Here is a 12,439-nt window from a genome sequence, read left to right as displayed (position 1 = left end):
CCTGCACAGATCAAACATTCCCCCCATATGCAGAACAACTGGAATGCATATACATACACACTTCAACAGTCAATTGTGTATCACAATTTTGTATTATCAGTAGGTCTTGTATTAGTGTAGGCCAGGAAGGTGTGGAAGGGAGGAGACTCATGCATAAGTGAATCCTCACAAAAACTGTTCCCATTAAATCATCACTGTGCACACAACTGTTGGAATACAAATAACACCTTGCAGCTGAGAATTAGTAAAGCGCTTCAGCAGCACTGCCAATAACGGGCAACAACACGGGTCATGTGACCTGCGCGGGCGCGCTCCCGCTCCACGCGACCGCGCACGCAACAACAAAGGCTGCGTCACGTGACGGGGGGGTGAAGCGAAACAGAAACACACCGCCCCCCCCAACCCGGTCACAACATCCGGATTGGGGATCACAGTCCTGCTAGTGCACCCGCGGGGATTTGCACCCTCTCGTCCCGCAATGAGAACAGCCCGCCGTTCCCCTAGCCGAGGAGTGGCGGCCTGTGGATAAGCTCCGCCGCTTCGATGGCGTCCCCCGCGGGAACCGAAGCCCGTGCGGCCGGTCCTGGTGAGGGGGCAGTGGGGGGACTGCCCGGGGCCCGGGCTACTCTCCGCTCGCACCCCTCTGCCGCAACCGCCGCCGCCGCCGCCGCCGCTTCCTCGCCCGGGTCGCTGCTGGTGGAGTCGGTGGACGATGCGGAGGGGCTGTATGTCGCAGTGGAGCGGTGCCCGCTGTGCAACACTGCCCGCCGCAGGCTCACCTGTGCCCGCTGCATCCAGGCTGGCGACTTCGTTTATTTTGATGGAAGAAACCCGGAACGGTGAGTCTCACATCGACGGGGTGGTGTTGTAATAAAAGTGGCGTGAGCTCGTACTGGTTTCCCAGTATAAAGGTCGACAGGGTGTTTGATATTCAGACTGGATACAGCGGCAGCTTCCTGTGTGCACAGAGTGTCAATAAAGCCTGGCAAACTTCTCAATGTGGTCGTGGCATCGCAACTGTTGATTGTGGGTGTATTGTACCGCAGAAGTAAATATTGTGATGATATTAATGCCTTTCTGTTTTGAGAGCTGCAGTTTAACATTCAGCTTCAGTTGCATAACTTTATAGTGACCTGGTCCTAAACAAAGCCAAGCCCTGATTCTGGCACGTCTTTCTATCCCAGTTGGCTCAACAAGCGACACGCAAGTGTTAAAAGCACATTGCATAACTGCACTGACTAGTATACATGGACATTCAGTCCACAGCAGAGGAAAACTCCTTATTAGTACATTGGAAAACCTCTTATGATTGATCTCTGGTAGTAAGTGACTAAGCACAATTAAGTGTGCTTTGTTTAAACTACTCCAGGAGGCACCACTTACTGGCCAAGTGAACATTTGCAATAAGTTCTGTGCAGGGAACCAAATGCACACACAATAACTAGATTTTGAGGTTGCCGACATTACATTAGGAGTGAATACCTTCTGTCCCTCATGAAGTTTGGATAGGGCAATTAAACTGTGTCTGTGACATGTTCCATGCTATTAGAGACATGGCGCCTCAATTTCAAACCCTGTAGTTTAAAATAACTGCTTAAATACAGGCATATGTTGAAACTGAATATTCATTTGTTTTCACACACTGTTTAATCTGTACAGGTACTCCGATAAGCTAGAGAGACTGAAGCTGCTAAAGGATGAGAAGGAAGAGCTCCAGCAAAGGTGCGACAAAACGTGAACATCTGCAGTCGGACAGACATTGTGATCCCTGAGGTTTGAGGCCCAGGTGTTCAGATTAGTGCCCTGTGGTGGTCAACGATCAGGTGACCTCTGTTAATTGAAGCATCTAGAACCAACATTTGTATTGCTTCATGTCACAAGAAATGCATGTTAAGTGTCATGCTAATAATTTATTTATTAGCAGATGCCCTTACCCAGAACGGCTTGTAGTTTTGCAGCTCGCTTCTGTGGTGTTATTGCATTCTTTTAAAAAGACACTAGGGGAGCGGTGCTTACAGTATCCAAAATGTTGTAGCTAGGCTTCTGTCTGTTGCTTCATGTGTTCCAAGCCATTAGACACGTGTATTTTTGCCAGTATATCTTGTGCAACGACCTGCAGTTCCCTCAGTGTGATCAGCATCTCACATCCTCACACTTTTCTCTTTCCCCCATTAGAGTTATGAAAGCAATGGACAAGAAGGTTCAAGCCGACCAGATGGTAAGTTCTCCAGCAAGAGATGGAGGCAGTCGGTTCGGTGCTGTGGTGCAGGATATTTCCACAGTGCGCCAGTCTTTCCTTCACTCACTTGGTACCTTCCTCAATGTTTTGCAGAAATGGAAGATCATGTCCTGTAAAATGAGAATCGAACAGCTCAAAGAGGCAATTTGCTTTGGAAATGAAGAAGTGAAGAGTGGTAAGTGTCCAGGGCGCTCTCTGAGAGACTCTGTTAGCAGCTGACTGTATTTTTCACACTTGGTCTCTTGGCTTTTTCAACTGTTGTGTTTCTTATTTAGGATATGTGGCATTGTCCTTGTTACACCTACAATGAACCCATGTTTCTTTATTTCAAAGCACTTTAACTCAGTACAGTATTATTCTCTTCTGAAAATAGGCAAGTGGAATCGGGCTCTCCTCGCTCCCTGTCCCCCAGCCCTGTTGATTGTCTTCCTGGCTTTACTCGGCAAGCGCACTAAGCTCAATCTGTCTCCCTTCCTAAGGCAAAGACCTGCTGCTGCGAGCCCAGGATGACAGCCAGCGCCTGTACCGCCGAGCCAACCGGCACCAGGAGAAGAAGGACAAGATTGATCGGCATAACCGGCGCCTGGGGGAGCTGCTGGAGAAGAGGGGGAAGGACCTGCAGGTGCGTCTGGAGCAGCTGGCAGAGATCCGCCGAGGACACATCCTGGAGCTGACCGCTCACATCTTCCCCACACAGGAGGAGAAGCAAGGGACCAGGTCAGTGTACCGACCAGCAGCACAGAGTGTAGGGCTGTCGATTTATTCTGATGAGTTATTTATTTTTAAAAATGCTTTCTTGCAACATTCTTCTTGTTTTCAACTAAAAAATAGTGTCAATGTGTGTTAAGCACATTTTTTTGCCTTAATGTTTCTTAACCAATAGCAGAGAGGTTTGTTGTAAGTGTTAACCAATCACAAAACTTTTAAAACAAACAGATGTTGTATTGGTTACAATTTTTTTTATCTTAGGAGATGGGGAAAAATGGTGGCACACTGAAAGTGGTCACTAAATGACAGCGCTTTTAAGGGAGTCGAATGAGGGATGTTTTGAACATTTTACTGCTTCTCAGACCAATACAACTTAACTAAACTTTTGTTTGTATTGTAAACTTTTAATTGAGCACATTGTTCACTATTGTAGATAGTTATGACAGCGATTTGGAAGAGGGGGAGGCAGACATTTATGATGAGGATGTAGATGCGATTGTAGTTCATTTTAACTGGTCAACAGAAATGTCAGAATCCCCTTTTCAACCCAAATAACAGAATTGACACAAAAGAAAACCAGTAAGATTAGGAAATACACAGAAGTAGTAGTCCAAGATGCATTCAACACACAACCCCGCCGTTCGATTTCTCGGCAAAGTCGAACACGCACGTTTACAATCAATGCAAAGTAAGCATTGTACATTTATTATTATTGTAATGATTAAATGTTCCTGGTAGTAATAACGACATCAACAATAATAAGTACTTTTGAAGATGTTTTTATGTTTATTCAGCACAGCACAACCCATATTGACGATTTAGTATTATTTGTGTTGTTTTTCCGTGTAGTTCTGATGAGCTTCTATACAGGTGTGCATCTTGCAAAACTGATGATATCTCTTGAACAGTTATTTGTAAACATCTGTGTTTTCTGTAGTTTAAAAATAACATTCTGGGGATCTGTATATATGATTTTAAGCCGTGTATATAAGCCGGGATCATTTTGAAAACCATGTTGTTTTGAGAATAAAAATGGTGTCTGTATATCTTCGGTTTCTTTGCTAATGCACATTTCTGTATTCATTCCTAAAATAAACTGATTATAGAAAGAATGAAAAACTTCAATGTCTTACGTTTCTTGTGATATATAGGTTTCATATGTTCATTATATTTAATACCAAGCGCTCTGATCTGTGATTTGCGTGAGAGTGCTGTAGTCCTGACACATAGTTGTCACTGATTTTTTTCTAATCGATTAATCGTGACAGCCCTAATGGAGTGAACACATGAAGCGTGTGGTGTGGCAAACCTTTCTAGGCATGCAAGCTGTTCCACACTAACGAGGAGCCTTCACTGACCATGTGCCATCTAAGTGAAAAGGATCATGGTTAACCTCAGCTCCTGGGAAGCCATCCTAGGCATGATGATGAGGATATTTTGGGTGCTTTAACACCAGCAGTGCTAGCATACCTACAACCGCCACGAGCCCTAAATTTAACGACCACATTAAAAACATCACGCATATTATACTGAAAGATCAAACGATACGATTTAAATTGCAGATTTATCCAGTCAGGTCACATAAAGCAACAGAGCCAAACATTACCAAAATAATGTAAATAAATAGCATGTGTACAGAAATTAGTCGTTATACACACACATCACAGGAAGCATAAGTTACTATACAACTGAAATGCCGTGAATAAGTAGCCTAATACAAAACTTAAAGCGGTTTATATAGCAACAGAACTAAAAAGTGCTTGGGCTACATGCAGCCTGGCATGTATAATAATAATAATACAAAATAATAATAATAATAATAATAACACAGAAATGTGTCTTTTTGCCTATTCATGTATATCCTGATTATAACCCAAATAATAATAATAAATAAAAAATATATATTTTTTAACAGATACATGAATATTTATACATACAAACTGTATGCAAAACAACCATGTTAACAAAAGTTATGCAAATCTGCATTCATATTGACATAGTCGAAATGGAATAGTGTTTACAGTAACATAAGTAAATTGGAATTGGCACAAGAGGCTGTCAAAGAAGCCAGAGTATTCACCTGCATGCAGTTATGATTTGGGCACAGCGAACCAATTTGTGCATACTTAGCATGTTTTCTTCTGTACAAAACGTCTCTGGTGGATTTCTATACTAGATGACCAAGTTTTGTAAAGTGATATGAGACTTATACCTGTACAGATCACAAAAAAGATCTTTCTAATCTTAATTATTTTTCTGCTAATTATTATTCCGGTTTCTGACCATTTTTTGTAAACACATCTCCTACGTTTTGTCAACCATCAACATGACACTGTGCAGTCTGACTACATATTTGTGAAGAACATCATACATTTACTGATCAAATATTCCGAGCACCTTGATCATGACTCTCTCCTTAAAGGTCAATTAATTTATTAAATTGTTACTATTGCCCTAGGTGTAGATCAGTTAATGATGGCTGTAGAACTCAAATGTGGTCTTTTTTTAAGGTCAGACATAAAACCCTCTCATTAATCCTTTCAGAGACAACCTATTAAGCTGTTTTAAAGCTACAGGGATTTTAAATGTTTATATACTAATGCACTGAACTGCTTGCATTCATCAGATACACTATACAATTGTTATATGTTATAGAAACTTCTAAATCTAGATGTCTACACTTCCATTCATAGTAGGATTGCAGAATGATCTAATTAGTTCAATATATCGACGACAATGTCATGGTTGATGCATAAAAATACATAAACATGATGATGTATAAGCAAAATACTATTGTTTCCAATGCAGTCAATATTACAGCTTTTGGCAGTTCTCCGTAAAAAAATTAATATAATAATCTTCACTGGAATAGATCATTACACACACATCCTATGCCCCAAATGAGAATCAGCCAGGAAAGAAGGGTGTGTGCTATCAGCTGTCTTTATTTAAGGGGAGGGGCATTTCCAGGCATCTCCCATAGTCCATCTGCTCCGGTCAGCTGTTGGTGCTGTTGGTTAATAGTGTTGAGCCGTGCTGCCTGCTGGTTTGGTTTCCTGTGGCGGCGAGGTGTGAATGTGATCATATAGTGCAGTATATATCTCTCTCTCTCCATCAGGGACCCGGCCGACGTGGTGGCGGAGTGCGACCTGGCGCTGACCTCCAGCACGGTCAGTGAGCTGGCCGAGGCTCGCCGCACCACCTACCTGTCGGGCCGCTGGATCTGGGACGACCAGAACGGAGAGACCAGCATCAGCATCACGGGGCCCTGGATCATACTGCCCAGCAACGGGGACTACACTTCATACTACAGCTGGGTGGAGGAGAAGAGAACCAGCCAAGGCCCTGGTAATGGCACCATTCTCCTGATCCCAGCACCCAGACTGCGTGTGTTAGGATCAGTCCCACCGTTAACCCCACATGGGATTGGCACTTCATTACATTAATGAAAAAAAAGTTTGTTGTGCAGTTCAGTCAGTGTGAATATATACACAGTATTGTCCTCCTTCTTTATTTATTAGCAGATGCCCTCGCCCTTATTCCTTGTCATCATCTGCCTATCCCCCAAGGCATGTTCTGCAAGTTAGTCATACACTTTCCAAGATAAGAAAATACATGAAATGCTCAGTATTTATATTCAGTGTAAATACCCCATAAACGTAGCATCATCATTTTCAGCTCAGAGGATCAATGTCCACGCTTCTTTGTTTCCGCAGAGACTGATCACGTCAACCCTGCTCACACCATCAGTGCTGCTCTGTGCTATGCAACTCAGCTCGTCAACATCCTGTCTCACATCCTGGATGTCAACCTTCCCAAGAAACTGTGTAACAGGTACGAGCCTGGGCCTGCCTCTGAACTTCAGCCAGTGTGGATGCTGCCCTATTATCAAGCAGCGAAGGACTGATTAAACCCAGTTGCCATGTTGCTTTGAGGACATAATGCTGAAGAATGTACTTGTATTATCAGTGCTGTGTGTCTAGCTAGATGTTTTTTAAAGTGTAAATGGGAAGACACCCTTACAGGGGGTGAGATGTGTTTAGTTCATTCAAAGATCTGTTTTGAATCATAGGTAGTGCTGCGTCATAGGTGTAGTGGCCTAAAGCAGCTCATAAAACAGTGACATGTAACACTTACAGGCTCATACTAGGTATTGTAATGTTACACTCCTCACCATTTCTTACCTAATTGTGTGGTCCACTGTTCCAGATATAGATATAGCTAAACCATAGCTTGGGGCAATTGTTAAGTGATCAATGATGATAAGAACATTTTTCTAAGCAGCTTCATTATCTGTAGTAAGAAGAAGCCTGCTGTTCCAGATTTCTCACAAGCCTGTGTTCCGCTGTTTCCTTAGAAAAATGCCTGTTAATGGTTCCCCGTGGTAGTATCGCTGACATGGACTGTGTATAATGAATCTGACTCTGAAAGAATGGCCTGTCCCAGTACAGAGGGTGTGGGTGATTTTTCTCTGGTCTCCAGGGGCAGGGGAAAACAAATGAAAATGTGTTTTTTTTTTTTCCCCTCTTCTCAGACCATTTATGTAAAATAGCCTGCATATAACCTATTGAGATTATGGGATAAATTACTACTGCTAGAAGATCTGATTAGATTACATGAAGGGGTTTACTTTGTTGGTGTTTGTTTGTTGTTTTTGCTAGTATTCTGGTATGTAAAACAGCAGTAGGCTAGTATATGACGGCAGACTGTCAGTTGAGTCCTCACAACCCGCGGCGCTGTGTTTGCTTTTCCTCCAGCGAGTTCTGTGGTGAGAATCTGAGCAGATACAGGTTCACTCGTGCGGTCAACAAGCTCAACACCAACATCCTGCATCTCTGCTTCTCTCAGGTATGTGGCAGCTCTTCACACACTCGGCATTGAGAGCCCAGTCTTCAGCTTCAGACTAGAGGAAAGTCATGAATGTTACTGTGTCTTTTTCTGGAAATTTGAGTTCAATTCAATGAAACTAAAAAGGTTCTCTGCCACACTTAGGCTAATTCAGATTGTGTTTATTAAGGAAGCACTTCATTGTGTGTAAAGTACAGGCTGAGATCTGTCAGTAGTGTGTGTGTACAGTCTGTGAGGTGATAACCCTGCTGACCGTGGTGTTGTGTTGCTCCGACAGCATGTGGAAACGGAGCTGCTGCACCCTCACCACACCCTGAGGAACATCATGTTTCTGGTGAGCCCCGAAAACAAGAACCTGGGCAGGTGAGCAATGATTTGAATGTCAACTGCTGAATGTCAGTGTCTGGTGACCAGTCAGGTTGCCCATTGCATTTATGGAGGAAAAAACATCACTAAAAACTTAAAGGGCATTTAGATCTAGCTGTTATTTCTGTTTAACTTAGAACCTTCACACTTTTAGTTTTTTGTGGACTAAATTGATGCTTTATAACATGCTCTGTCTCTGTATCCACTGTTTAATGAGAGATTTATGGTGTAACACATTGTATAGTTTGTGTAAACTGTTCTCTAAAAGCTGTTAAAGGAAAGAATGCCCTTCATAACTAGACCCACGACCAGATTAATGGAGTGCATGTGTTCACAGTATTTTGTAATATGCAAGACTGAAGTGATCTTATAAAGTCTAACTAATCAAAGGCACGGTGCTGCCTTGTGAACATGGTAAGATGTTCTGTAGTGTCTTTCTTGGGGAGGAGCTTCCAGGCTGACGTGTTCTCTCTTGTCCATGTGTAGAACGGGTCCTTTCGAGATCAGTGCCGACCTGGAGGAGTCGATGGAATTTGTGGAGCCCGGTGCGGCTGGACAGGCCGAGGAGAGCGGGGACGAGGCAGTGACGGACGAGGAGACGGACCTGGGCACGGACTGGGAGACGGTGCCCAGCCCCCGTTTCTGCGACATCCCCTCCCAACCCATGGAGCTGTCTCAGAGCACCGCCATGCAGGCCTCGCAGCCCATCGGCAGCAGCACCGCGGGGGGCATGATCTCCTCCGCCGCCGCCTCCGTCACCTCCTGGTTCAGGGCCTACACCGGCCAGCGCTGAGGCCCGGGGGCTCAGGGACACCTCGCCGCCGGGGCCACCCCGCCGCCGGGGCCACCCACAGCAGGCTTCAGATCCAGCCCTCGGTCACCCCCACAGCCCAGAGAGAGCGCAGTGGCTGGAGTCATGAGGTGAGGGGTTGGATATACTTTAACTAATGGCCTGTTCCATCTCCAGCTCAAGTCTCATTTGTACAGAGATCTTCTATATTAAAACCCAATTTATTTTGTTGAAACAATGACTGGGGCTAAGGGTGGTACAAAGGGACTGGGCTGCGAGGCACTGGGCAAGTCCACCTCCTACTGGCCCCGGGATAAAACGTCTGTTTCAGCACCGCAGGGGGAGTGGACACTGAAGAACAGTAAGACAGAACCCGGCTCGTTGAAAGGGACACAACATTTTATTTGCAATATGTAACATGTCCCCCTGTATTCGGGATTTTCCATTTTCTGAAACTCCTCAGTGCTCTAGTTACCCTGAGTAAGGTATTCTATATATATGTGTGTGTGTGTGTGTGAGAATGAAGAGTGAATTTGGATGTTTTGCAGATTGGTGGTTGTTGCCTGATTTCACTGTATAGCATTAGATGAATGGTTAACGAGTAAAACAGAATCAAACTCAAGGAACACTGCTGGACAGACTCGCAAAGATAAACCCCTATAGGAGGACAGGGTGCTGCCGCGGAGGACACAGCGAGTGCTTACAGCCCTGCATGGCAAGACCACCCATTTGTCACTTGATGAGATTCAGCGTGGAGACGGCTTGCAAAAATACTCGGGCAAGGTAGTGCATACATTGGCACACTTTATATTCCTTTAACCCGTTACTACAATTTTTTAGCGTTGACGTTGGCGTCAGGTATTTATCTTGGATGACTACTACTGACTGGATTGTGTGACATGATGTGAATCTGATCAAAGCGTGCAGCCGTGCTCCTCTCACTGACAACTTGACTTTCTTCTGGAGTACTCTTTACAGGTGCCTGCTTAAGTCTTGTTTCATAATGTATCAAGGGGAAATTGCTTTTATTTTGCACCTTACATACTTAACTAAAATGATATTCCGAAAGATATTAATTTAAGGATCGGTCTACAATCAGAGTCTAATGGAGTTTGAAGCAGCTGCACCCAAGTACAAGTTTTAAAGAACAAGTGTCATTTAAGTCCTGTTGGGCATGTTAATCAGCTCCTTGATTTTTGCGGATTTTTGCCCTGAAGACCATTTTTAAACACAGCACCTTGGATACCGTTTACAGGAGGATTGAGCATGCTAGATCAAATTGTAATTTGGATGAACACTTCAGCTCAAATTACACAATGAAATCTGAGCAGAAATGGACAGTTTCCTTGCTCTCACAGTGCAGCCCGAAGATGATGGCTGGATTTGCATTTTCACACTGCTAACATGGTTTAACATGGGGGCATCAAACTGTTCCTGAAGGGCTGGAGTGTCTTGAAGGTGTTGTTTTTCCCCAATTGGAGCTCTTGATTACTCCATTAAATCTAGTTATTTTTTAGTTTTGAGGTCTCTTACAGGTTTGTAACTTAAGATTGTTTTGATTCAAGGTGCACTACCTGTAACAAGTTCAGAGCCTGGAGAGATGTATTAAATTCATCTAGTACAAGAAATCAGATCAATTAATGTGTTGGAATAAAAAGCAGAAGACACAACCGCCCTCCAGGACAGGGTTTGAGAGCCTTGAACTGATGCATTTTTGACACACAAAAGATTGAAAAGTAGCACTTTCCAAAAAAATATAAAAGTAACCAGGCAACTTTGACATTTTCTTGTTAGATGCCATTGTATAGTTCTTAATATGCAGTTGATTCTTTGTTGCCATAAAAGCCTGATTTTAAATCTGCATGAATGGGATTTTTTTTCTTTTAACTCCGTTTCTTTACGACCAGGGCAAAAAATGGAGATTAGGATAACAGACCTGCAGGAAAACAGTTGATCTGCAGCAAACATGCAATTGTACTCATCATCAACTTCCACTAATCAATGACAATCTAGATTTATAGTTTTGGGAAACACTGCAGTCTTGTCATCACTAGATCAATGTAGTAAAAGTACTTAAGTTTACCAAGAGCCTAACATTTACTAGACCAGGTTGCTTATATTTGAATGAACCTCATCAAAAAGAAACTAGCTGTTGGAATGAAGAATTCCACCTCCACTAATCAAGACATAAATGTGAATTTTACACTGTCTGCAGAAATCTAATTCGGAAAGGTGATGAATGAAGCTGCTTTGGATGCCTAGAGAGCTAATATTTCAAATGCACCAAGACACACATACTGATGAAAAGGGTTATGGCTGATTATTGCATGAAAACCACACAGAGGAATTTCATTTGATTAGGCCCACAACGACAGAGGACAGTGAATGAAGAGATTTGTGCCACAGTTGCATTTGTCTGGAGTTCATTAGGTAGATAGAAAAGTTCCATTAATTACTGCATCTTTTCCCTCTTTATCATACCCGTGCCCACTACAGTGGCTCAAACGCTTGGGCTAGGGTTGCACACACAGCTTCTTGGGTATGCGGTTTGCCACCCAGCAGGGTGTTGCACAATAGGGGCTGTTGCACTAATTTGTGATCCTATTGGTTCTGCTTTGCCTTCCAACATGTGCTCAAATATACACAGACCTTTAAAAGGTTAAGATTGACATCTGCCTCCAAGATAAATAAAACCACACTGCCACTGTGGGCCACAGATACAAAACTCTGCTGTAGCAAATAAAACCAATGCCAGTTAAAATCTACAAGCTAAATATACACATTTTTTGTTTTGTTTTCTTACTGCACTGAAAGCATTGAAGATCCACCACATCACGGTTTGTGTTATTTTTAAGTTAACGGTTTGCAAGTCCTACCGAACCTCTGGGCCTCAAAGTCTGTCTTTTACGCTTTCACAAAAATTATCAAACTTCAAACAAAAAGATCAAGTGCTTTTTTTTTTTTTTTATTCAGCAATCCTTATTCATAAGAGTAAATATGATCTGCTTTTATCTCAATGATGTGGTTGAATTCAAAGATAAGACTTCAAACTGATAAGCAGGTAGGGCGAACTCCCAAAGGTACATTACAGAAACAAGTCGAGCATGTCGTTTTCTCACTCTGCAGTGCGCAGATACACGAACACAGAAAACACCCCGCACAATTCAGTCTTACAATGTGATCCAAAACACACCAAAAGCAAGAATAAGAAAGGTTGGCAGACTTCACAACTGAGAAGTATGCATGCCAGGGCCTGTTCTTGAAAAGATAATCTTGCGGTTACAAAATATATATATTACACCCAGTGTGTAACCCTCTGTTTTAGGTATATTAGAATCCTATTTAAACAGCGATTGATTAAAAATATATATTCATTTTGCATTTCTGTGAAGGGTAGATTCTGGAATATTAAAACCCAATCCCAAATTTGCAATTTATTTTCCTGTGACTAGCTTGAGTGCTTAAAAGGGGGGAAAAATAAAAATAAA

At 42.9% G+C, this 12,439-nt stretch overlaps 1 protein-coding gene across 1 annotated transcript; it reads left to right on the top strand.

The window, feature by feature from the left end:
- The first annotated feature begins 359 nt into the window (after positions 1-359).
- atg14 (autophagy related 14) lies at positions 360-10,812 on the top strand. Its single transcript, XM_066694762.1, has 10 exons — positions 360-839; positions 1,660-1,722; positions 2,176-2,218; positions 2,333-2,414; positions 2,719-2,956; positions 6,066-6,295; positions 6,664-6,781; positions 7,705-7,795; positions 8,073-8,158; positions 8,648-10,812. Exons 1-10 carry the CDS (start codon positions 544-546, stop codon positions 8,952-8,954), a joined length of 1,554 nt encoding a protein of 517 aa, XP_066550859.1. The 5' UTR covers positions 360-543; the 3' UTR covers positions 8,955-10,812.
- The last annotated feature ends 1,627 nt before the right edge of the window (positions 10,813-12,439 follow it).

The sequence above is a fragment of the Amia ocellicauda genome, chromosome 21 (assembly GCF_036373705.1).
Source record: "Amia ocellicauda isolate fAmiCal2 chromosome 21, fAmiCal2.hap1, whole genome shotgun sequence".
In the NCBI taxonomy this organism is placed as follows: Eukaryota; Metazoa; Chordata; class Actinopteri; order Amiiformes; family Amiidae; genus Amia; species Amia ocellicauda.
Note: the sequence above shows the minus strand (reverse complement) of the source record. Positions and strands in the feature narration are given on the sequence as shown.